The sequence below is a fragment of the Cynocephalus volans genome, chromosome 17 (assembly GCF_027409185.1).
Source record: "Cynocephalus volans isolate mCynVol1 chromosome 17, mCynVol1.pri, whole genome shotgun sequence".
Taxonomy (NCBI): Eukaryota; Metazoa; Chordata; class Mammalia; order Dermoptera; family Cynocephalidae; genus Cynocephalus; species Cynocephalus volans.
Genome location: NC_084476.1, coordinates 8,047,746 through 8,071,321, shown reverse-complemented (window position 1 = coordinate 8,071,321; position 23,576 = coordinate 8,047,746). Strand labels below are relative to the sequence as shown.

General features: G+C 46.2%; 1 protein-coding gene across 5 annotated transcripts in view; it reads left to right on the top strand.

The window, feature by feature from the left end:
* Nucleotides 1–23,576, top strand: part of USP20 (ubiquitin specific peptidase 20) — a 38,480-nt gene that overhangs the window by 2,110 nt on the left and 12,794 nt on the right. For 3 of the 5 annotated variants that reach the window (XM_063081767.1, XM_063081770.1, XM_063081766.1), the window contains exons 2-10: nucleotides 10,060–10,170; nucleotides 12,102–12,198; nucleotides 16,031–16,084; nucleotides 16,903–16,965; nucleotides 17,347–17,478; nucleotides 18,435–18,531; nucleotides 19,027–19,096; nucleotides 20,680–20,793; nucleotides 22,270–22,348. In XM_063081767.1, coding sequence (XP_062937837.1) covers nucleotides 12,118–12,198; nucleotides 16,031–16,084; nucleotides 16,903–16,965; nucleotides 17,347–17,478; nucleotides 18,435–18,531; nucleotides 19,027–19,096; nucleotides 20,680–20,793; nucleotides 22,270–22,348 — 690 coding nt within the window. In that variant the 5' untranslated portion in view covers nucleotides 10,060–10,170; nucleotides 12,102–12,117. Of the gene's footprint in view, nucleotides 1–9,520; nucleotides 9,789–10,059; nucleotides 10,210–12,101; nucleotides 12,199–16,030; nucleotides 16,085–16,902; nucleotides 16,966–17,346; nucleotides 17,479–18,434; nucleotides 18,532–19,026; nucleotides 19,097–20,679; nucleotides 20,794–22,269; nucleotides 22,349–23,576 lie in introns of those variants that run through there. The other 2 variants (XM_063081768.1, XM_063081769.1) reach the window with 2 other exon arrangements.

Here is a 23,576-nt window from a genome sequence, read left to right as displayed (position 1 = left end):
CAGAAAGTTCATGGAAAAATAGAATTAAAAGATAACACACATCTCTATGAATTTTTTGAAGTACCTTTGTATGTCAGCAAAAGAGACAAAAGATCCCTGATCTAGTGGAGTTTATGTTCTAATAACTTAATAAAGTTCGTAAAGTATGTTAGAAGATAAGTGCTATAGAAAAGAGAAAAAATAGAGCAAGGCAAGAGAATCAGCAGTAGGAGGGAGGATTGAGTTGCAGATTGTGATTTGGTTGGTATATGACAAATGAAGCAGTAGGTCCTGGGTTCACATCCCAGTTCCACCAGCTTGCCATGTGACTCTGGGCAGGAACTTTCCCATCTCTGGACTCTTTCTCCACTGGAGTCCCTGCTGTGCCATTTACTGGCAGTATGACCTTTGGCATGAACCTCTCTGACCCTCAACTGCTTAGTGGTCTTAGAGGTTGTTAGGCCTCACTTTCGTTCTTCTTCTTTTTTTTTTTTACAAAAGCATTTATTCAGAGTGTATACTCTGAGCACAAGTCCCAATAGTGGAGTATATAACAGTGATGGAAGAGCCAAGCTTTTCAACTTATGACAATAACAAACAAAAATCCAGCTGGTTCACATTAGCATGAAAAGAGGACACTTGAAGAAGACATGAAAGTTGACAACAAATATTTAAAGACATAGAAAAGTGACAGTTCTCTTTAGCTCTGGAGAGCAGAAATGGATCAATACATAGAAATTTCAGGAAAGCCAATTTCCATTTATTATAAAGACTTTGAAACAGTAAGAGCTGTCACCTGGGAAGAGGGTGATTTTATCATTAATAACTATGCTCAAACTAGGTTTGAATGACCAACAGAGTAGAGCCCCACCGTAGGAGGAAGACGCATGATTCCTAAACCTCTGAGCTCTGCAGCTCAGTAGCTGTGTGACCTCAGCCAGTTAATCCTCCTCTTTTGAGATGGAGGTGGAGTCAGCTTGTAGCGTTGCCATCTCCCAGGTGGTTGTGAGGATCCAGTGGAGTCACATGGGTGGGAGCTCATGACCAAGCAGTTAGGGTCGGTTCCAGTACTTGGGGCCCTTTGGGGGCAGCAGGGGACAAGGTGGGTAGGGCTGGAGAGTGGATGAGGAGAGTTGGAGGTGTTTGGGGAGCAGGGCTTGTCAAGGCAGGGGGAGGCCTGAGGGATCTCCTTTGTGTCAGAAGGATGGTGGACTCAGGGAAGAGGTGGGGTGTGTTTGGAATTTAGGGAGAATGGAGTTGTTTGGAGGTAGAATGGAGAGAGTAGAGCAGGGCGGAAGGAAGGGTTCATGTTCTGAGGGGCAGAGGGACACGTGGAGGGGTACGGGCACACATGTGCAGGGATGGGTGTGTGGGGATCAGTGTGGGCAGGGCTCGTGGGCATCCTTGCATGGGTAGGAGGCTCAGCAGAGTCACCTTCCCCATCCTGAGGAGCTGACTGATTCCTCTTTGGGAGGAGGAGGATGTAGCCAGAACCTCTGGGAAAATGAATGACAGGCACTTGAGGCAGCCAGTCCAGATGTGCTGCCTGACCATCCCTCTCCAGGCCCTGCTCCTCAGCTTTGCCCCTGTGGTGGGTGGCACTTTCCTCCTCACTCAGGCATGGGGTCGGGGGTGCCTGCCCTTAATCAGGGTGAGCAGGAATGGTGGGCCCTTTGCTGGATGTGCCAGACTGCCTTCTCTCTTCTGCACTTGTGCCCCAAGAGAGGAGGGTCTGGTGGGTCAGGAGGGAGGGGTGTGACCCGCCAGCTGTGGGACAGGCACCTCGCAGACTCAGCACAGTAGGTCCAGCTGCTCTCAAAGGGGTCTGAACCCAGGGTCTCGTTCTTTCAGCAGCACAGGGATCTTTTCCTTTTAGCCTTTATTAAATGCCTGCTATACGCACTCCATTTATTTGCACAGAAGCATGGGTGCGAAGGGCAGTGGATGCAGACACGACCTGTTCACTTTCAGCTGTGTCACTTTCTTGTTGTGTGATCTCAGGCAAGTGGCTTTGGTCTCAGAGCTTCTGCTCTTCCTCTATAAGATGAGAAACAGCTGTCCTTGCCTGAGAGGGATGGGTGACGCTGGGCACTGTGCCCCACTCAGAGTAGGTCCTGGATCCTGTGCCTGGGTTTCATTTTCCAAAAGACTCCCTCCCTGCTCCCATCTCAGATGAGAGAAAGGGAATCTCTTTTAAAACTTTTTTCTTTCTTCGTGGCTGCCTGGTAAGGGTATCTGAACCCTTCACCTTGGTGTTTTAACATTGCGCTCTAACCAACTGAGCTAACCAGCCAGCTGCTAAAAACTCCATTTTGAAAGAAATCAAACTTAAAGAAAAATTACAAGAATAACACAATGAACTCCCATTTGCCCATCACCTAGATTCACCAGTTATTAACCTTGTGCCTTATTTGCTGTAACTCTCTTTTTCTACACACTTAATGTCATCATAATTATTATTACTGCTGGTGCATGTAACAGTAAGCTGCAGACACATATCTCACATATCTCAGGGGGAATTGTCTAAGGATGAGAATATTATGTCACAGAACTAGAGAATGATTTTCATCCTCAGAAGCTTTAATGTTGATGTAATACTGTGTTCATTCTCCTGGGCTGCTGTAACAAAGTACCACAACTGGGTGGCTTCAACAACAGAAACTTATTTTCTCACAGTGCTGGAGGCTAGAAGTCTAAGATCAAGATGCCAGTGGGTTAGGTTTCTTCCGAGGACTCTCTCCTTGACTTGCAGATGGCTGACTTCTCAGCTGTGTCCTCACGTGGTCTTTTCTCTGTGTGTGTGCATCCTGGCGCCTCTCTGTGCGTCCACATTTCATCTCATAAGGATACAGTCAGATTAGATTAGGGCCTACCCTAAAGATCTCATTTTAACTTAATTTTATCTTTAAAGACCTTATCCAAATACAATTACATTCTGAGGTACTGGTGGTTAGGATTTCAACCTAAGATTTTGGAGGGGAAACACAATTCAGACCGTAACAAATGCTGTTATCTAACGTGTAGTCCATATTCAAATTTGCCAATTGTCTCAGTAATGTTCTTTACGGCATTGTCCCCCTTGGTCACTGATCCAGTTTTGTCATGTCTCTTTAGTGTCATGTCTCTTTAGCATGTTTTATCTGGGGCAGTTTCTAAGCCTCTGTTGACACAGAAACTTTTCAAGTCGCTGGAAAGCAGAGGTGCTTAGCAAAGGTTAGGGTTCACAGGTGCCAGCTGCCTCAGAACAGGAAAGCTGTCCAAGGCTCTGCTCTAGTCCAGGGGGTTGCCTTTCCTGGCTTTTTCTTTCCTGTCAAAAGCACTAGGAAGTGAGCTTGGATCTTAAAAAGTAGCTTGGGAGGATCAGAGCTACCATGTCTCAGTCACCTGCTGTGTGTCCGACTAGGTCAACAATGCACCTTTTTTTTTTTTTGTAAAGATGACCGGTAAGGGGATCTTAACCCATGGCTTTGGTGTTGTCAGCACCATGCTCTCCCAAGTGAGCTAACCGGCCATCCCTATATAGGGATCCAAACCTGCGGCCTTGATATTATCAGCACCACACTCTCCCAAGTGAGCCATGGGCCAGCCCTCAGCACTGCACCTTTGATTTGCTGGGCTGGTCAGCCTGCGGGCTCTGAGGGAGGGGTCCTTCTGTCTGAGCTCAGGCATGTGACTTCCATTCCTACCAGTTTCAGTTTCCTGATCTATAAATACAGCCAGAGACACAAATTATAGTACCAAACATTTTTTGAGCCTTCTTGCCATGCAGAACAATAGAAAATCTGAGCCACCCTGAAAGTCCACTGACCAGAAGTCATTATGCCAAGTGTTTCCTGTGTGTTGGCCTATTCATCCTCTCAGTAAGCCTGGTTGCTGTCATTCTTTCCATTTTATGGATGAGGAAACTGAGGATTGATGATTTCTCTAAAGTCACAAACTTGCTAGTGACAGAGTGAACTGTTGAACCTAGGGCTAGCTGTCTCTGTCACTGCCTTACGTAATTACAAGCATCTTCTTGATTTTTATTTCATTTTATGTTTGTCTCTTTTCCAGCTTCTACAGAGGTGTATATCAATTTTATTACAACCAAACAAAAATATCTGTTTCTATTTTCAGGACAGGTAGGAGAAGATGAAAAATTTTAATCCAATCTAAAGGTACATAAAGCAAAAATGGATATTAAGAGCAAGTCTTGGACCAAATGAGTCACGTGGAAAGGTGTGCTTTTAAGCTGTCCAGATAGCAGCTCAGGTGTTTCCTCTTTTGGGGTCCTGGGACCACTCGGGTACTGCTGCCCCTTTTCTGAAAACCTGTTTGAGTGACTAGACTTCGAGTGTCTCATTCACACTATGTGCCTGGCAGAGAAGACTGGGGAGCTCTGGGTGACAGAGGCTGTGTCCCCCAGACTGCCCTCAGGGGTTCTGGGGAAGAGCAATGTACCAAGGAATCCAGGTACATGCTCTTTTTATTTTCTTATTTTGAAAACTAAAAGTAATTAAAGGTAAACTATTAGGTAAACTATTAGGTTATTTATTACAAAAGCAACACAAGTTCATTGTAGAAAATGCAAATAAGCAAAAAAGGAGGAAGTAAAATCCATCCCATCCTCCAGAGGTGGTGACAGTGTTCTTTCTCTGGGTGTAAAACACAACATTATTTCACCAAAATGGGTTTTACTAAAATGGTGTCATGTAACTTTTTACTTTTGATTTGTTCAGCAAATAATTACTGAGAAGTTACTGTGTCCTAGGTGCTGTTTTAGGTATTTGGGACACAGAGTGAGCACGAGGGACATCCCTGCCCTCAGGGGGCCTACATTTTTAAACATTTTTTTGGCAGCTGGCTGATACAGGGATTAAACCCCAGACCTTGGTGTTACAGCATCATGCTCTAACCAACTGAGCTGACCGTCAAGCTCACTTCAGAGGAGACGGACAAGAAAATGGATAAGTGACCAAAATGATGACAGCCTGCCAAATAAGGGCCGGGGCAGACAGAAGGCCTTCCTTGGAAGAGGGGATAATGGCCTAGGATGGGACTGGGTTCAACAGGGTGGCCAGGCTGTTCAGGGGACAGTGAAGCTGAGACCTGTAGGATGAGAGAGGACAGAGATACAGTGACCAGCATCTTTCCTGGTCATTGAGTATTTCATGTCATGATAGTCTCCCCTGCCATCTTTTTCAAATCTTTTTAGTAGTGTCATACTAAACCTTTCTGCAACTCTTTTTAAAATTATTTTTGTGAGTTGTGGTAAAATACACATAATATAAAATTTACCATCTTAACCATTTTTAAGTGTACAGTTAAGTGGCATTAAGTACATTCACGTCGTTGTGCAGCCATCACTACCATCCATTTCCAGAACTCTTTATCTTGCAAAAGTGAGCCCCATTATACAACTCTCTATTCCCTGCTTCCCCCAGCCCTTGGCAACCACCATTCTACTTTCAGTCTATAAATCTGACTACTCGAGGGACTTCATATAAGTGGAATCAGACAGTATCTGCCTTTTCACAAAGAGGCTTCTTTCACTGAACATAATGTCCTCAAGGCTCATCCATGTTATAGCATGTGTCAGAATTTCCTTCCTTTTTTAGGCTGAATAATATTCCGTTGTATGGATAGACCACATTTTGTCTATCCGTTCATTCCTCAGTAGGCACTTAGGTTGCTTCTATGTCTTGGCTGTTGCAAATAATGCTGCTGTGAACATGGGTGTACAAATATCTCTTCAAATCCCTGCTTTCAGTGCTTTTGGGTACATACCCAGAAGTGGAATTATTAATAGTATGGTAATTACACTTTACAACTTTTCAGGTACCACCACACTGTTTTCCATAGCAGCTGTATCATTTTACATTCCCATCAGCACTGCACAAGGGTTCCGATTTGTCCGTTGCCAGCATGCACTTCTTGTGGTGGCTGTCCTAATGGGTGTGAGGTGGCGTGGCTTGTTTTATTACTCGGTGTTGTTCTGAGATTTCTCAATGGTGATGATAAGTCTCAGTCATTTGTATAAAGTGTGATTATGTTTTTTCAGTATTTTAAATCACCTGTATGGAGGTTTAATTTATATCCAATAAAATGTAGCCTTATGAGAGTTTTGTCAAATGGTGCCTCTTTGCAATCAATCTCCCTCTCCCCATCCTAGCTCTAGGCAACCATTGAACTGCCTTCTGTCACTATAGATTAGTTTGCTTTTTCTAAAATTTTATATAAATGGAATCATGTACTATATATTTTTGGAGGGGGGTGCTGGCTTCTTTCGCTCAGCATCACTATTTTGAGATTCATCCATATTATGTGTATCAGTAGTTTGTTACCTTTGATTGATGAGTAATATTAGTTTGTATGGATATACCACAATTTGTCCATTCAACAAGTTGATGGTTATTTGGGTTGTTTTCAGTTTTTGTCTATTCTGATTTAAAATGCTTTTGATCTACTTTACATAATTTATATACAACAAAATGCATACACTTTAAAGATATAGTTCTTAAGATTTGATAGACATATAGAGCTGATTAAACCACACCGTAATCAAGATCTAGGACATTCCAATACCACAGAAAGTTCCCTCTTGCCTCTTTGCAGTGTATCCCCACCCTTTGCCTCAGGTACCTGATCCAATTTCTATTCACCATGGGTTAGTTTTGTCTGTCATATAACATGACTTTTTGCTCAGTTTAATGTTTCTGGAATTTATCCGTATTGTGCATATCGGCAGTTCTTTCTTATTGCTGTCTAGTACTCCATTATGTGAGTATACAGGTGGTTTGCTTTATTCTCCTGTAGGGCATTTGGGTTGTTTCCAATTTTGGGCTCTTATTGCATAAAGCTGCTATGAATGTATGTAATTCTTTGTGTAGACATATGTTTTTATGTTTTAATATCTAAGAATGGAATTACAATATCATATTGATAGGTGTGAATTTAACTTTGTGGAAAACTGCCGAACTGTTTTCCAAAGCTTTTTATACCGTTTTACATTCCCATCAGAATATATGAGAATTCCTTCCCATTTTCAGCAATGCTTGGTATTGTGGGTCTTTTAGTTTTAGGTCTTCTGGGGGTGTAAGGTGTTTTCTCATGATTTTAACTTGCATTTCTCTGATGACTAATGATGTTAAGCTTGTTTTCATGTGCTTGTTAACCTTTCGTAATTGATGAAGTAATTGTTCAATCATTTGCCCATTTAAAAAAACTGGGTCATTTATTCTTTTGGGGGCTATAAGAGTTCTTTTATATATTTTGGATACAGCCCTTTGTCAGATATGAGTAGTGTGGACATTTTCTCCCAGTCTGTGGCTTGCCTTTTCTTTCTTTTTTTGCAGCTAGCTGGTGTGGGGGTCTGAACCTTTGACCGTGGTGTTATAACACCATGCTCTAACCAGCTGAACTGTCTGGCCAGCCTGGCTTTTTCATTTTCTTAACAGTGTCTTTTGAAAAGAAAAATGTTTTACTTTGACAAAGTCCAGTTTATCAGTGTTTCTTTTTGTAATTAATGCCTTTTGTGCCCTTTGCCTACTTTAAAGTTGTGAAGATTTTTTCCTGTATTTTACTCCAGAAGTTTTAGGGTTTTACTTCCTTTTTTTTTTTTAAAGTCTGTGATCCATTTCTGGTTAATTTTTATGTGTGATAGGAGGTAGGGGTTGGTGTTCATTTTTTTTTCCATGTGAAAATCATTCTAATATCATTTTCTGAAAAAGTCATCTTTTGCCCATTGAATTACATCAGTACCTTTGTTGAAAGTCAATTGGTCATATTCGTGCAGGTCTAATTCTAGACTGTCTGTTCTGTTTTGTTGAGTTGTATGTCTGTGTTTGAGCCAATGCCACACTGTCTTGATTATTGTAGCTTTATAAAAAGTCTTTTTTTTTTTTTTTTTAAAGATGACCGGTAAGGGGATCTTAACCCTTGACTTGGTGTTGTCAACACCACGCTCTCCCAAGTGAGCTAACCAGCCATCCCTATATAGGGATCCAAACCCATGGCCTTGTTGTTATCAGCACCACACTCTCCTAAGTGAGCCACGGGCTGGCCCTTATAAAGAGTCTTGAAGTCAGGTGGTATAAGTCTTCCAACTTTGTTATTTTTCAAAATTGTTTTGGATATTGTAGCTCTTTTGTGTTTCTGTACATATTTTAGAATCAACCTGACAATACCTACAAAAAAGCCTGCCAGAATTTTGACTAAGATTGCCTTGAATCTGTAGACAGTTCGGGAAGAATGGACGTCTTAACAATATTGAGTCTGCTAATCCATGAACATGGTATATCTCTCCATTTATTCAGATCTAATATAATTTAATGAATAGGAAGATTCAATACTCATCATCATTTTTTTCCTGAATTTATTTATTTGTTTTTTGCAGTTGGCCAGTATGGGAATCCAAACCCTTGATCTTGGTGCTATCAGCACTGCATTCTAACCAACATCATCATTTTTAGTGTTTGTGTGATACAACAGTGTGTTGCGTCATTATTTATCCAATTGCCTGTTGTTCACTTAGATTATGTCCAGTTTCCCCCTGGTGTAACAGTGAATATCTTTGTTATTCTGTCTTTGCACACAACCTTGACTATTTACTTAGAATAAATCTGGAGCCAAGTTAACCCTCTTGACTGTTCTTTTCTATTTGCCTTATTTATTTATTTATTTTTTTGGTGGCTGGCTGGAGAAGGAGCTATTTGCCTTTTTTAAACTGTTGGTGATTTGTGTGCAGTTGGATATGGAATGTCAGTGATCCAGGCTTGCTTTCAGGAGTCCCAACAGCATGGTGACTTAGAACAGGGGGCAAACTATGGCAATGGGCTAGGTTTGTTTCATATGGCCCATGAACTAAGCATTTTTTTTTTTTTTTTTTTTGGTGGCTAGCCAGTATGGGGATCTGAACCCTTGACCTTGGTGTTATCAGCACCATGCTCTCCCTAAGAATTTTTTAAAATATATTATTTTTAAAGGATTAGGGGGAGAAAAAAGACTGTGTGCCAAAGGTTGATGTGGCCTGTAAAATCTAAGATATTTACTTCCTGTCCCTTTGAAAAAGTTTCCCAACCCCAATTTACTAGCCAAGTTCCTTAGTTACTTAAGCTCCAATTCTGTTTCTTCATCTGTAAGATGGGGATAGTGAGAGTACATTGACGGTTATTAGCCACAGGGCTTTGTTTTTCTCTCTGAATTCCCAGGAACTTAAGTCCAATTGCACTTGTGAATCAAGAGTGGGCCTGTCACCATCATCCTGGTCCTGGGCATCAAGGTCATAACCGGGCTCCCCAGCTGTCCCGCTAGAGAGATGTGGCACATACCAGAGACACTAAAAAACTACGTACTGCAGCTTAAAATAGCATAGGACTAGCGCCAACCCAGGGCACTTGGCCTGAGCAGAAACTGAAAAAACTAAAAACCTGGCTTCAAGTTAGGAGGTTTGGAATTTAGAACCTTGAACCCCATCATTGTCATGTGACTGTTTTAAATGTTAGCGTCTAATTGCCTCTCCCTCTTTGAACTGCCCACGTCTGGGAGACTGTGTCCTGTCAAGAAGGGGGGTAGTTGTGACATGTTGATCAACCTGGGTGTGCCTGTAGCCTGGGGTTGCTTAAGGCTTGTGGGCCAGGGGTTTTGAGCAGCACAGGATCCTTGTAAGGCTCAAAGGATGATCTGAGGGGCCCAGTGGCATGTGTAAAAGGGGCTGGGCCTTCCTGTCTGGAGGGTTGACGGACTGTGGTAGCTTGAGGAGGCAATAGAAAGAGGCTCTGCGGCCCACTCCTGCAGACCCTTGAAGGTTTCCTCTCCAGGGGATCATAAAGGTAATGTCCCAGCATTTGACTAGTGGAGGGTCAGCAGCCCCTGGGAGGGGCGACCGCATTTACCACTTCTGCCTAAGCCTTCTGTAGCTGTCCTGGAAGTGGTGTGTTTTTGTTGTACCTGGGGGTGCGACTTGGGGGTGTGTCTAGCCAGATATCCCAAATATCCCAAAATTCATTTGCCCCTCCTAGGAGGAATTCTGGCCTACTTTTAGCCTCTAAGAGTGATTTTAAAACAACAGAACTGAATGAAATGTGCTCATTCATCCCTCAGGTTCCTTGCCAGAGGCTTCCACTCCCTCCAGACCACCCAGCTCATCACTCACAGTTGTCTGAGGAGAATGCGGATGCTGGCTGCCTCCTGCGGGCGCTGCTGTGCCAAGAGGTAGGCCCACAGCCTGCTCCCCAAAGGACCAAGGAGCAAGTAGGCATTTTTCTCCTTAGGTGAAATAATGGAATTTGGCTATGGGGTTGTTTATTTTTCATGTCCTTATCTCTTAGAAAAACCTACGTGGATGAAATGTGATTTCATGTGTGTCTGGGATTTGCTACAAAAGCAGGAGGATGTAGGAGGTCAGGATGAAGCAAGATGGGCCATGATTGTTCACTTGTGAAGCTGGGTGCACGAGAGTACACTATACTCTTCTGCCTACCTTTTTTTTTTCCCTTTGGCAGCTGGCCAGGACAGGGATCAAACACTTGATAGCACTGCACTCTGAGCTAACCAGCCAGGCCCTCGGTTCTGCCAGCATTTGCATGTTTAAATTTTCTATAAATTAAAAAGAGAGAGCAAGTCAATGGGGTGCTAAGAGTCTGACCAACTTGGGTTTCAGCCTTAATTCTATCCTTCCTATCTGTGAGACCTCAAACAAGAAGGAACCTCTATTTCCTTGTCTGTGAAATGGAGCTAATCACAGATACCTCAAAGATTGCCAGGAGAGCTTTTAATGAAATAATGCATGGAAAGCACTCAGCCTGTTACTTGACACCTAACCAGTGCCAGTAACTCGTGTTCTGGCTGGGAGTTTGGGCCAGTTGACCCCTGGCTGACCATTTGGGGTGGGTAGTAGGATCAGAGGAGGAGCCCGGGGTCCACCTCCTGAATTGGGTGGACATACAGCCTCCATCTTTGATTGAACTGCTCTTGGCTCCATCTTTGGTTGGTTTGGACCTTTCTTGGCAGCAGTTTGGAGCTAGTATCAGCAGTCAGATTCCTCGATATGATATTGCTAAAATATCAGGTAGCTGAAGCATTTATTTAGTTACTTATTTTTAAATATTTCCTTTTGAAATAATTATAGATTCACAGGAAGTGGCAAAAATGTACCAGAAGATCCCAAGTACCCTTCACCCGGTTTCCTCAGGGATAACCCATCTTTGATATGTCTGTGATACAACCAGGAAAGTGACGTCGGTACAGATATCACAGAGCTTATTTAGATTTCACCAGTTCTATAGGCACTTATTTGTGTCTTCAGTTCTATGCAGTCTTGACACACAGTTAGATTCACCACACAATCAAGGTACAGAGCAGTTCGCCACCATTGAGGAGTGTGTATTATTTAAACAAAGGCAACAAAGCTATTTTTTTTTTCATTACTTGAAACCTATTACCCAGATATACCACTGTTGACATTTTGTTGAACACTTTTCCTGACTGTGCTCTAAGCTGTTCGCCTGCCCTTCTCTCCGACTCTCCTTGTTCTCAGACTGTTTGGAGGCAGTGCCACTTTGCCTGCCTGTTCTGCTGTTCCAGTAGGTGGAGGTCTCACAGGCAGTGAGAGAAGTGGCCTGCGGGGTTCGTGGTCTCAGGTCTTGCTTGCTCACAGAAGACCGGAGTCAGCATCTGCCGCTTGCTCTTTGAACCCAGCCTTCCCATGCTGCCCCTTGTCCACCTGCCCCCCTTGGGTAGAGTCATCTCCAAGACATGATTTGGCCTCCTTCTAAAAAGCATCCACAGTTCTGGATTCTCTGGCGTGCAGCTCCCTGACTGTAGGCAAGACTTGCATCTTCCCTACCAGGGATTCTAATCATCACCCCTCACACTCGGCCAGGGGTTCTCCCTGCGTGAGACCCTGGGCCAGTCATCTGACATACCTTGTCTCCAGGAATCCTCAGAGCAACCCATGGGGGCAGCTATTATCTTCTCAGACAAGGAGTGTGATGCTCAGAGAGGTTAAGTGGCTTCCCTGGTCACTGGCTGGTGTGTGGCAGAGCCAGGACATGGGGCCAAAGTTGTTCACTTAACCACTAGCCTCCCCCGCCTCCCACCAGCAGTGGCCACTGTTAACCCAGGATTCCTGTGTCTTCTTGTAGGTGATTCCAGGCCAGAATGGGAGACTCCAGGGACCTTTGTCCTCACCTTGACTCCATAGGGGAAGTGACCAAGGAGGACTTGCTGCTCAAATCTAAGGTAAAGGTCAGACCTTACAGGGCTGCGGCATTCCTGGGTAGGCCATTTCGGAAGCAGTGGAAGAGCTGGCCCTGACGGTCTCCACTTAGGCTCTGCATAGATGAGGGTGCTGGCGGCCATCTGGGAGGCCTCCTTCCGGGGCTGCATCCAAACAACTATTAATTATAGCCTAGACCAGGCTGTTTGGGAGCCACTAATGCTCTCTGTCCATTAGCTGTTTGGGGAGGGGGTGCACTGAGGCAGGGAGTGCAGGCTGCTTTCAGAGCCCATAGGCATTTTTGCAGCCAGACCCGAGGAGGCTCAGGGAGGCCTGTGCGGGAAGGCGGGCCTCTTCTCTGAGTGGGAGGATGTGTTGTGTCATCCTGTTTTTGTTAAGTTGAACTTTTTTGAAAAGGTAGCACTTTCTTGTGGTTCAGAAATGGAACAACGTAAGAAAGTAAGAGTCGAAGTCCCCTCCCACCCCATGCCCACCCTTCCCATCCACCCTTAGGTAGCCACTTATATTAATTTGTTTTGTATCTTTTCAGAGTTTCTTTATACGAAATCCAGTAGATACAGTCACTTTTAATTTTGCCCTTTCTTACATAAATGCTGGCATACTGTTGAAGCTGTTTTGTACCTTGCTTTATCCACATAATGATGTATCTTGGAGCTCTTTCGACCTCAGTACGTAGATACAGCTTTTTCCTTCTTTGTCCTGAAGTTGCATCATGTTCCATTGTGTGGGCATAACTGACCCTCTGTGGGCTCCTTGCAGCCTCTCGCCGGTACAAGCGATGCTGCAATGAGTGGCCTCGTAGAGATCTCATCGTGGACATGGGCAGAACCATGCATGGGGCACATTGCCAGCAGTGGGATGATTGGGTCGGATTCCTAGACATATTACCAGGTCTCCTTTCCAGGCACCTAAGGCTGGTCATTTGGCCTCACTGTGTCGGTAGGTCCTTGGTGGGCTTTGGCCTGAGATGGTTTAGTCATGGGCCTGGTGGGAGTGTCCATAGCTGTTTTTGTTTATTTTATTTTTTGGTAGTTCGCCAGTACAGAGATGGAACCCTGGACCTTGGTGCTATCAGCACCACACTCTAACTAATTGAGATAAGTTGCCACCCCCATAGCTGCTTTTGAAGTGATGCCAAATCTCATGTAGCATGAAGGAGGGACAGAATGAGGCTCGGGTGCATTTGCATGGTTGGATGCTGGGGTTTTTCCCGAGTCTGCACCAAGGAATAAGTGAGACCGACCTGGAGAGTTTCTCCTCAAAGAAGACAGGAATTAGAGGAATCTGAGAGCAGGGAGGAGATGAACCAGGTGAGAGGAGGGATGTAGAGCACTGGCAGATGTGGGCTGGGACCGGCAGCCTCTGAGAAGCGTGTTAGTGCCCCAGGAGCAGGGAGACCGAGAGTGTGGGGCAGCTCCGGGCCTGCGCGTCAGAGTCTTCAGCACCTGTCTAGGTATCCAGAAAGTTATAAAGTAAAACCAGCGCTGTTTTAAGATACTCATAAGGGGCAAGGATATGAGCAGGCAGCTCACAATGAAGGAAATGCAAATAGCCACGAAACTTGGGAAAGGTTGCTTAACTTCGCTGGTGGTCAAGGATGTTGCCCATTTTTCAGATGGGCAGAAACAGAGACTGATCACATTCAGAGCTGACAGTTATGGAGAAAAATGGACCCCTCACTTTGTGGTGGGGCTGGGAATCCCTGTAACCTTTAGAGAAGCAATTCCACTCTGCGAATTTATCCAGTAGAGATGTAAGTACCACTTAAAAGTTACAGCAGTATTTATGAGCATTACTTGTAAAAGGGAAAAACTGGTGACAGTCTGAATATCCATCAAGAAGAGAATGGTGGCTAAATTATAGTGTGTCCATAGTGTGGGACACTGTGCAGTTACTGCAAAGCATGAGGTGTGGTCTCTATGTACAAACTTAGAAGGATGACCATGCATAGGTGACAAAAGCATGTTACAGAGAAATATGTATTGTATGTCTTATTTTTACTGAAAATCACCCCCCTGAGATCTGTGCCTGTATGTTTGTATAAGGAGAATGTATGGAGGGACAGATTCAAATCATTACAGTGTATCTGAGGGATCTTCAAAAAGTTCATGGAAAGATTAATATTATCTTTTTTTTTTCTGCCCCCCTTATTGCACAGCCTTCTCCTCTCTGTGTCTGTCTTTGAAAGATTAATATTATGTTTTAATTCTATTTTTCCACAAACTTTTTGAAGCACATGTATATGTATTATATATTATATACTGTACTTTAACTCATATGCAGTATGTACATATATCATTTGAATTGTTACAGCAAGCATACAATACTTTTATAATTCAAATGACTGAAAGGAAAAAAAACATCTGGGAAGATGGAGTGAATTGTGAAATCAGAAAATGTAAATTCAGAAAGGTCATGGGCTGTGGCTTTTGAGTCTGCTGTGCAGACTGACTGGTCTCTTGTCACCCGACAGCATCCTTGATGGGAGACAGACCCTAAATCACAGAGTGTGGGTCTCAGCTCTGTTGTACGGGATGAGCTGCTTCCCCTCAAGCCTATTGAGAGTTCTGTGTTCAGCCTTTTTATAGATACAGCCAGAACCTGGGTTTAGTGAGAATGAGAGGTTTCTGTGGAGGCCTGGGAGCTGACATGGCCACCCTCGGGGGAAACTAGCCTTTCTTGGTGACAGATTTGATGACCTTCCTTCTTTGGGGCCCAAGCTCCTTGGCTTCACCTTTTGATCATGTTCTATGTCAGGGGTATGAACCTCTGAGTCCCTGTTTCTCATCTGTGAAAAGGGGATCTTGGGGGACCTGCCGCACAGACTGGTGGGGATCACATAAGCAATGTGGAAAGGACTTAGCTGGATACTTGGTTCCCTGTAATCCCTCACCAGGTGTCAGCTGTCACTCTGATTAAGCCTGGTGATACAGCTGCTGTCAGAGACTATTATTTAGAACTCTTCTTCCAACTGATGGAAGCATATCAGGTGTTGTAGGATCTCAGTTGGCAGTTGCTGTGACAAAGAGACCCTGAAATACAGTGACTTGAATGAGATAGAAGTGTGTTTTTCTCTCATAGAGCAGACCAGAGGTAGGTAGGCCTGGTAGGGCACTCTGCTGTTCTCAACACATGGCTTCCATCTCTGAGTCCAAGGTGGTTGCCTCAGCTCCTGCCATCACATCTACATTCCTGCCAATGGTAAGAAGAGAAAGAGCAGGGGTAGCACACAGCTCAGAAGTGGAACGTGTCACTTTAGTTGTCATCTCGTTGACTAGAACTGAACCATACGATCACAGTGGTAGCTGGGAAACATAGTCTTTAGCTGGCTGGCTATGTGCTCAGCTAAAATTCATGCATTCTATTATTAGAGCAAGAAGGGGAGAAAGGATGCTGGTAGACAAGGAGCAGGCTCTGTCATCCAGAGCACTGGAAACCCAGGGGTGTTTTGTGGTCGACAGATATATTCATCTAATTTGTACCAGGCCCTGTGAATTCCCAGGGGTGGACAAAATGGTCCACCCCACCTCATGGAGCCCACAGTCTAAGCGGGGAGACAAGCTTAAATAAGTACAATAAAGGAAGAATAAAAGAGGTGATGAGAGAGTATATTATGGGGTCTGTTTGTTGAAGTTTTAAAAGATTTTATTTGAAAATGTTTTTACAGGCGCATGATAAAAAAACATTCAAAGTCAAGTGTAAAGTGCCTCTGGGGACCTAATTTAGATGGGTGGGCCACCTTAGACCCTCAGCGATGAGTAAGCACCAGCCAGGAGTGTGGCGCCCAGCCCCCCAGGGCTGCTCTCACTTACTCTCTCTCTCTGACTCCTGCAGGGAACGTGTCAGTCATGTGGTGTCAGCGGGCCCAACCTGTGGGCCTGTCTCCAGGTAAAGGACCCTGCAGCCATTGTGGGTGTGAGCTTGGTTTAGACTCTGGGCTGGGAATGTCTGTCCCCAGTGGGCACTGTGGGAAGCCTTGGTCAGGGGCACAGGGCATCAGAGTCAGCGAGTCCATCAACAATGGCAAGAGAACAGAGCAGGGAGGAGAAGGCTCTGGGCTGAATGATCCTGTTTTCCTAAGAGACTGAGTTCTGTATTCGCATTGGCACATGTGTGGTGACAGACATCTTGGCTGTGAGCCCTGGCCCTGCTTCTAGCGTCAATCTCTCCCTGAGCCAGTCTTGTCTCTTCCCTGGGCCCCTGTTCCCCCATCTGTGGAGTAGGGGCCATAGCACTGAGTTATCTGTGCTATGGCCCCTACTGTCTCACCATTCTTGTTTTGTATACCTGATGTCCATTCAGCATCTGCCAGTAGAAAATGGCTACGAGCCCCAGGATCCCCCACCAAAAATGTGGTTCCTGATAACTAGAAAGAAGCTGGGTTTTGGTGGAGGGAGAGGGTCTGGACCCCAAGCAGCCAGGCCCCACTACAACCCTTCCTGGGCTTCTAGCAGGACAGCAGTAGCCCAGGACGCACTGTCCCTCTCCCTTGGAGGGCAGGGGCAGCATTTATGGTGGCCATCCCTGCCCAACATGAACTTCAGGGGTATAGTCCTGTGTTCCTTTAGGATGGCAGAGCCTCAATCCCTTTTGGGTTCTGTTGGGTAGAGATAGGGAACACTGACTTTGGGTGGAGTCAGAGAATCGTTGCATTGACACTGTCCTCTTGGCCAGCCCCAGTCCACTCTGCTTCCCTCTTTCCCCAGGTCGCCTGCCCCTATGTTGGCTGCGGAGAATCCTTTGCTGACCATAGCACCATTCATGCCCAGGTGAGTGTGGCAGCCAAGAACATGGGCTCTACAGTCAGACAGCCTGGGGTTCAACTGCAGCTCCAGCTGCTTGCTCTGGGCCTCACAGGCTCCAGCTGCTTGCTCCGGGCCTCAAAGGCTGGGGCTATATAATGGGGGTAATCATAGCAGTGTTGCTGCAAAGAAGTGAGAGGATGCAGGTAAAACACTTTGACATGCACCTGTTGGATATATGGTAACTCTAGGTGTTCCCGGCTGGTGGAAGAGCAAAAACTGACCTTCCAGCCTCTGTCCTGATGGGGCCTCTTTCTGAGGTTGGAGAGCAGAGGCAGCTCCAGTGCAGGTTTGGGGCACCTGTTAGGCCAGTGTATTCTTGACCTTATTTTGGATTTTACCCTCTAGGCCAAAAACCACAACTTGACAGTGAACCTGACCACGTTCCGGGTGTGGTGTTATGCCTGTGAAAAGGAAGTGTTCCTGGAGCATCGGCAGGCGGCCCCCCTGCCAGGCTCCTTGCCCAAGTTCTCAGAGCAGGTAAGCGGGCGCAGTGGTGACACTGTGTTGAGGATGGGGGCAGTGTGACCCGAGTATAGGTGGAACATGGGTCAGTGGGTCCCAGACATAGTCTGTTCTTGGGTCAGTGTGTTTTCAGGTGACTTTGAGGAGCTCATGTCAGCAAATGCTCACTGAGCCCAGCTGTGTGCCCAGGGCTCTGTGAGGAGGTAAGGTGACGCAGAGGTGACTCAGAGTAGGGCCTCCCTTAAGGAGCTCATGGGACGTGGGGCGGCTATAAGTGCAGAGGATGGGATGGGTCCTGGGCTGTGTAGACCCTTCCAGGTCTCATGGGGAGGGCAGAACAGGGTCGCAGATGGCCCCTGGCAATCCCAGATCTAAAACATATCCTAAGGGATTTGCAGTAGTCACTGCAGTGTGCTTCTCTGTGGGAAATACCCAGAAACCACCTGGTGATGTGTCAACCAGAGAAGGGCCCTCAGAGCAGCAGGGTACTGTGCAGCTCTCATCCCCGTTTAGACAGTCACATGATAGGTGCTCAGTACATGTGTGAACATGGTGGATGTTGTGAAACAAAAAACAGGCTATAAAACAACCCACACAATATCCCACTTTTATGTGTATATGTGTATTAACAGTTAAAAGTCTACATATATTCATGTAGACTTTTAACAGTGTTTCTGTCAGTGGTGTTTTAATTTACATGTCTGTTTTTTCCCAAATTTATCATAAGTAACAAATCATAAGTACCATGCGCTAACCAATTGTGCCACTGGAGCTCCTAACATAAATCATTAGCATTCATTATTGCAAATAAAAAATATGTTGGGGAGTTTCCAGGGCGAAGCTACCAATCCCAGTCTTTCCACAATGTCCTCTGCTCAGGTGGGTGGCTTGGTCCAGGCTCAGGGCTATGGGGCTGGGCTTCCCTCCCTCCCCATCCTCCTGGCTTTCCTCACTCTGGGTCTTTAACACAGGACTCTCCGCCACCCTGCCACCCTCTGAAAGCTGTCCCTATTGCTGTGGCTGACGAGGGAGAGTCTGAGTCAGAGGACGATGACCTGAAACCTCGAGGTAATGGTCCCAGGACAGGGAAGCTGTTGGGCCAGGCGGGGCCTCTGTTAGAGGTGGGAAGTTCTGGGGTCTTTGTCTCTGCTTGCACCAGCTGCCACAGGCATGGAAGGGCAGGGTGACAGATAACCTGTGCTGCGAGCCGGCCTCCCTTAGAGGGCCAGCCAGCCCACTCAGCTGAGGTTCTAGACACTTGGCTATGCTCATCCCCTCTCTCAGCAACGTGACCTTGAGCAGGCTAGCCCCTCCCTGCATGCGCTTCTCGTCTGTATGGTGGGGACAGAGGGCCTGGCTGCATGGGGGCGAAGGAGTCCATCTATTTAATACTGTAGCTGTCATGAGCAAGAACCACATTCACTTCCTTGGAAGATTTCCATGTCCTTCTTTGGGTGGGTCCTGGGGTTGAGGGCCACATCTCAGCTCCAAGTGTGACCTGTGAGGTTTCCTCACCAGCACAGGGCACTCACCTCTCCCTCCCCTGATGTGTTTGTTTCCCAGGCCTCACAGGCATGAAGAACGTTGGGAATTCTTGCTACATGAATGCTGCCCTGCAGGCCCTGTCCAACTGGTAGGTCGTCACGTACCTGAGGGGTAGGGGCTGGGAGCTGTCCTGGCAAAGCCCTGGAAACAGCAGCAGCAGCCCCCAACCCATGTTGGATGTGTTGCCTGCAGACATGTGTACAGGATACACATGAAAATTCCTAAAAATCGCTCATGCCCTTTGACCCAGCAATCCCCCCAGTCGGGATTTATCCTAAAGAGATAACCAGAGATGTTGAGAAAGTTGTGTATATGTGTAAGGAGGTTCATCAGTCTTTTGTTTTTATTTATTCATTTTTTTGGCAGCTGGCCCATACAGGGATCCAACCCCTTGGCCTTGGTGTTATCAGCACCACACTCCTCTCCCAAGTGTGCTAACTGGCCAGCCCCTCATCACTCTTGTTCATTGGAAACAATTTAAAGGCCTATTTGCAAGGGAGTAGAAATTCATTGTTGCCCAGCCTTACAGCGAGTGCAGGAAGAAAAGATGCAAGGCAATGTTTTTGAAATAGGGAGGGGTTCAGAGTCTGAGAAGTAGGCAAAAAAGGAGACTATAAAGCTCTATATGGTGTGGTCCCGTTTTTAGGGGAAATGTTGTTCTCCATTGAGGATACACTGTCAACTCCATGAGGCCAGGGACATTTCCCATGCCTGACACAGGGTCTCCAACCTAGTAGGGATTCAGTATATCCCTGAGGGAAGGAGGGAGGGAAGGAATGGGTGTGTGTGCATAGAAAAGTCTGGAAGGACAAGTCTCAAAATGTTCAAAGTAGCTATCTTCAGGTGGCAGGATGAAGGTCAATTATTATTGTTTGCTTATCTATATTTTATAATTTTTTGACAATAAATGTATATTTTTTATGTAATAAGGTAACTTTTAAAAACACAAGTGAAGAGTAAGTGGGGAAGACACCTTCAGGCCCAGGAAGGTTTCTGCACCATGGGCCAGTGGGAGGAGCAGGAGCTGCTTCCTCTTGTGTATGCCGCAGCTGTCCCCTGGCCTCACGGCCCTCCAGTGGAAAGCTTACATCTGCCCCAGGGGAAAAGGGAGGTCCATTCATTTCTCAGGGCTGCCATAGCAAAGTACCACAGACTGGGCGGCTTCAGCAACAGAAATTTATTTCTCACACTTCTAGAGGCTGGGAGTCTAAAATCAAGGTGTCAGCAGGGCTGGTTCCTTCTGAAGCCTCTTCCTTGGCTTGTAGATGGCTGGCCACTCCTTGAGTCCTCACATGGTCTTCCCTCTGTGTGCATGTGTGTCTGGTGTTTCCAAATTTCCTCCTTTTATAAGGACATCAGTCAGATTGGATTAGGGTCCACCCTAATGGCCTCATTGTAACTTAACTACCTCTTTAAAGACTCTGTCTCCAAATATAGTCACATGCTAAAGTACTGGGTGTTAGGATTTCCACATATGGATTTTGGGGGGACACAGTGCAGCCCATATAGGTGGGATCCTTCTAGTCATCTGCAGGCATTTCTAGATCCTGGGGGCCTCTGTGCATCCGCACGAGCACTCAGGGCTTTTGCTTTTCTACCCAGCTCTTCCTAAACAATGCCACATCCCTCTTCTTTTCTCTTCTGTCCTGGCCCCCTCTCCCTGCCCCCCAGCCCTCCACTGACCCAGTTCTTCTTGGAGTGTGGAGGCCTGGTGCGCACAGACAAGAAGCCAGCCCTGTGCAAGAGTTACCAGAAGCTGGTCTCTGAGGTCTGGCACAAGAAACGGTGAGTGACCGAGTCCCTGACCTCGGGCAGGTTTGTGTGTAGCTTTTCTGTCAGCCCCCTTGATGGAGCACTTCGTGGATTCAGCCCCAAGCTGAACACGTGCCTTTACTTTTCCCATGTAACGCTTACAGCAAGCCTGCTTTCAAATGGGGAAACTGAGGTACAGAGAGCTCCAAGTGTCTTACTCAAGGTCACATGAAAGGTGAGCTAGAATTTGAAGATGTCTATGCTGAGGGACGTGCTGTGACCGGTCCTGGGTCTCAGCCATGAGAGAGAGAGAGAGAGAGAGAGAGAGAGGGAGGGAGGGAGGGAGGGAGGGAGGGAGGGAGAGAGAGAGAGAGAGAGAGAGTGTGTGTGTGTGTGATGACTGTGTGTGTGTGTGTGTGTGTGTGTATGTGTATGATGACTGTGTGTGTGTGTGTGTGTGTGTGGTGACTGTGTGTGTGTGTGTGTGTGTGTGTGTGTGTGTGGTGACTGTGTGTGTGTGTGTGTGTGTGTGTGTGTGTATGTGTGTGTGTGTGTGTGTGTTCGCTCATAAGAGGGTGGCTGTTGCTGACTGGCAGAGGCTTCTGGCTCAGTGTGATGTGAAGTGAAAGACCGGAAGCTTGGGGTCAATCTGTTTCTCCAGGAAAAGTCAAAGTTGGGAATAATATTTTTATTTTATTTATTTATTTTTTTTTTTTAAAGATGACCGGTAAGGGGATCTTAACCCTTGACTTGGTGTTGTCAGCACCACGCTCAGCCAGTGAGCGAACCGGCCATCCGTATATGGGATCCGAACCTGAGGCCTTGGTGTTATCAGCACCACACTCTCCCGAGTGAGCCACGGGCCGGCCCGGGAATAATATTTTTAATTTAATTTTTTTTACGTAGTTCTTTCCTGGTAAGGTTGGGAATAATTTAAAGTGAGTGCATAGAAATGTATTAAGTGTAGAAGCTGATTTAAAAACAGTATGACATAATATAATTCCTATAGTGTAACAAGCCACGTTTGTTTAAGTATATACCTGTATGTACTTTTGTATATGTGTCTGTATTTTCACAGAAAGATCTGGAAATCTTAATGCAAGTTATCTCTGGGTGGTTGCATTAGTGGTGGTGTTTCTTTGTTGTGCTTTTGTGAAATTTTAGATTTCTCAATAATGGACATGTGTTGCATTTGAAATGAGAAAAACCACAGTAAATGTTTTAGAATGAAAACTCGTAATGTGTGAAGTGGGCTTGTCATGGACAAGCGGGAAATGATGCCATCCTGGTGAGCGCTCTCGTCCTGGACCAAGGCAGCCATGACTTGACATTTTCCTTCTTGACTGTAGTGACATGTGAGCTTGTTGGGGCTCCTGGCCTGGTGGCACCTCCCAAGATTTTGGGAGATGCCTCTGAGTCTGGTCCAGCCATCCTGGCTGCCTGCCTGCTTCTCAGGATTGAGCAGCTCAAGATAGGCCACCTGTACTAACAGGTGTGGTCTTCCTACAGGCCAAGCTACGTGATCCCCACCAGCCTGTCTCACGGGATCAAGTTGGTCAACCCAATGTTCCGAGGCTATGCCCAGCAGGTAGGCCATCTGAGCTGCCCAGGGGACACCCAGGGCGGTTACCTACCAGGCCTGGCTTTGAAGCCAAAACCAGAGTGGAAAACAGCAGCAGCAGCTGAGTGTTGCTGAGGGATCACATGGCCCAGGCTGTCATGGCCTAAGCCCTTCGCATGTGGGAGGACGTGGGAGCCTCTCAGCAACCTTCTGGTGTTTAACCCCATCTTATTTATTTCTTTTTCAAAATGAAAGAAGGAAAATTTTATTAATTAACTTAAGAGAAAAAAAACTCACACACTTGCTTTAACCCCACTTTATAGATGGGGAGACTGAGGCTCGGGGCCATGTCGCGTTCCCAAATCACATAGCAGGTGAATGATGAAGGGGAAATTTGGACTCAGGCAGCCTCGCTGCAGTATCCATGCCCCTCAGTTCTGCATTCAGAGCAGCACATGGTTTCTTGTTCCCCAAACCACAGGCAGAGTTGTACCTTTATTAAAGTAAAAGTTTTTATTAAAAACTTTAATCCAGAGAATCCCCTCAAAACCAACCGTATCTTTCTGTGTTATAAAATTGCAAGACCAGGACGAAGCAAGTGCAGCTGCATGTGCCTCTTTTTTTTTTTTTTTTTTTTTCCTGACTGGTAAGGGGATTGCAACCCTCGGCACGGTGTTGTCCGCACCACGCTCACCCAGTGAGTGCACCAGCCATCCCTATATAGGATCCGAACTCGCAGCCTCGGTGCTAACAGCACTGCACTCTCCCGAGTGAGCCACGGGGCCAGCCCTGCGTGTGCCTCTTTGCCCCCAGCTGAGGCTCCTGTGGTCCCGTCCTGTCCCAGACTGCCGTGTGGCAGGAGCGTCCCCACTGGCTGGCAGAGGAGCTGGGCTCCCAAGTGTGGGGTTTGCATGTAGAACAGCAGTCATTCAGAGGATGCCTCTGACTCTCTCCTCCTGTCCCTGTCTCTGCCCGCCATCCTGTCCCAGGTTGAGGGCTGCTAGGCACTCTTCTGCTCACACCTGTGCTTGGAGGAACACCAGGCTTCTGCCTAAGAAGCCCAGTGACACCTGAGCACCCTTCTTTTTTGGGGAGTGACAACATCCACAGTGATCCAAATTCACAGTAGCCATTTATTACATGACGTGCCACAGCAGTATGGCCCTGTTTAATCCTTACAGTACTCTCATGCGGTGGGCACTGTCATCATCCCCATGTTACAGGGAAGGAGGTGAGTCTCAGAGAGGTCCCATGC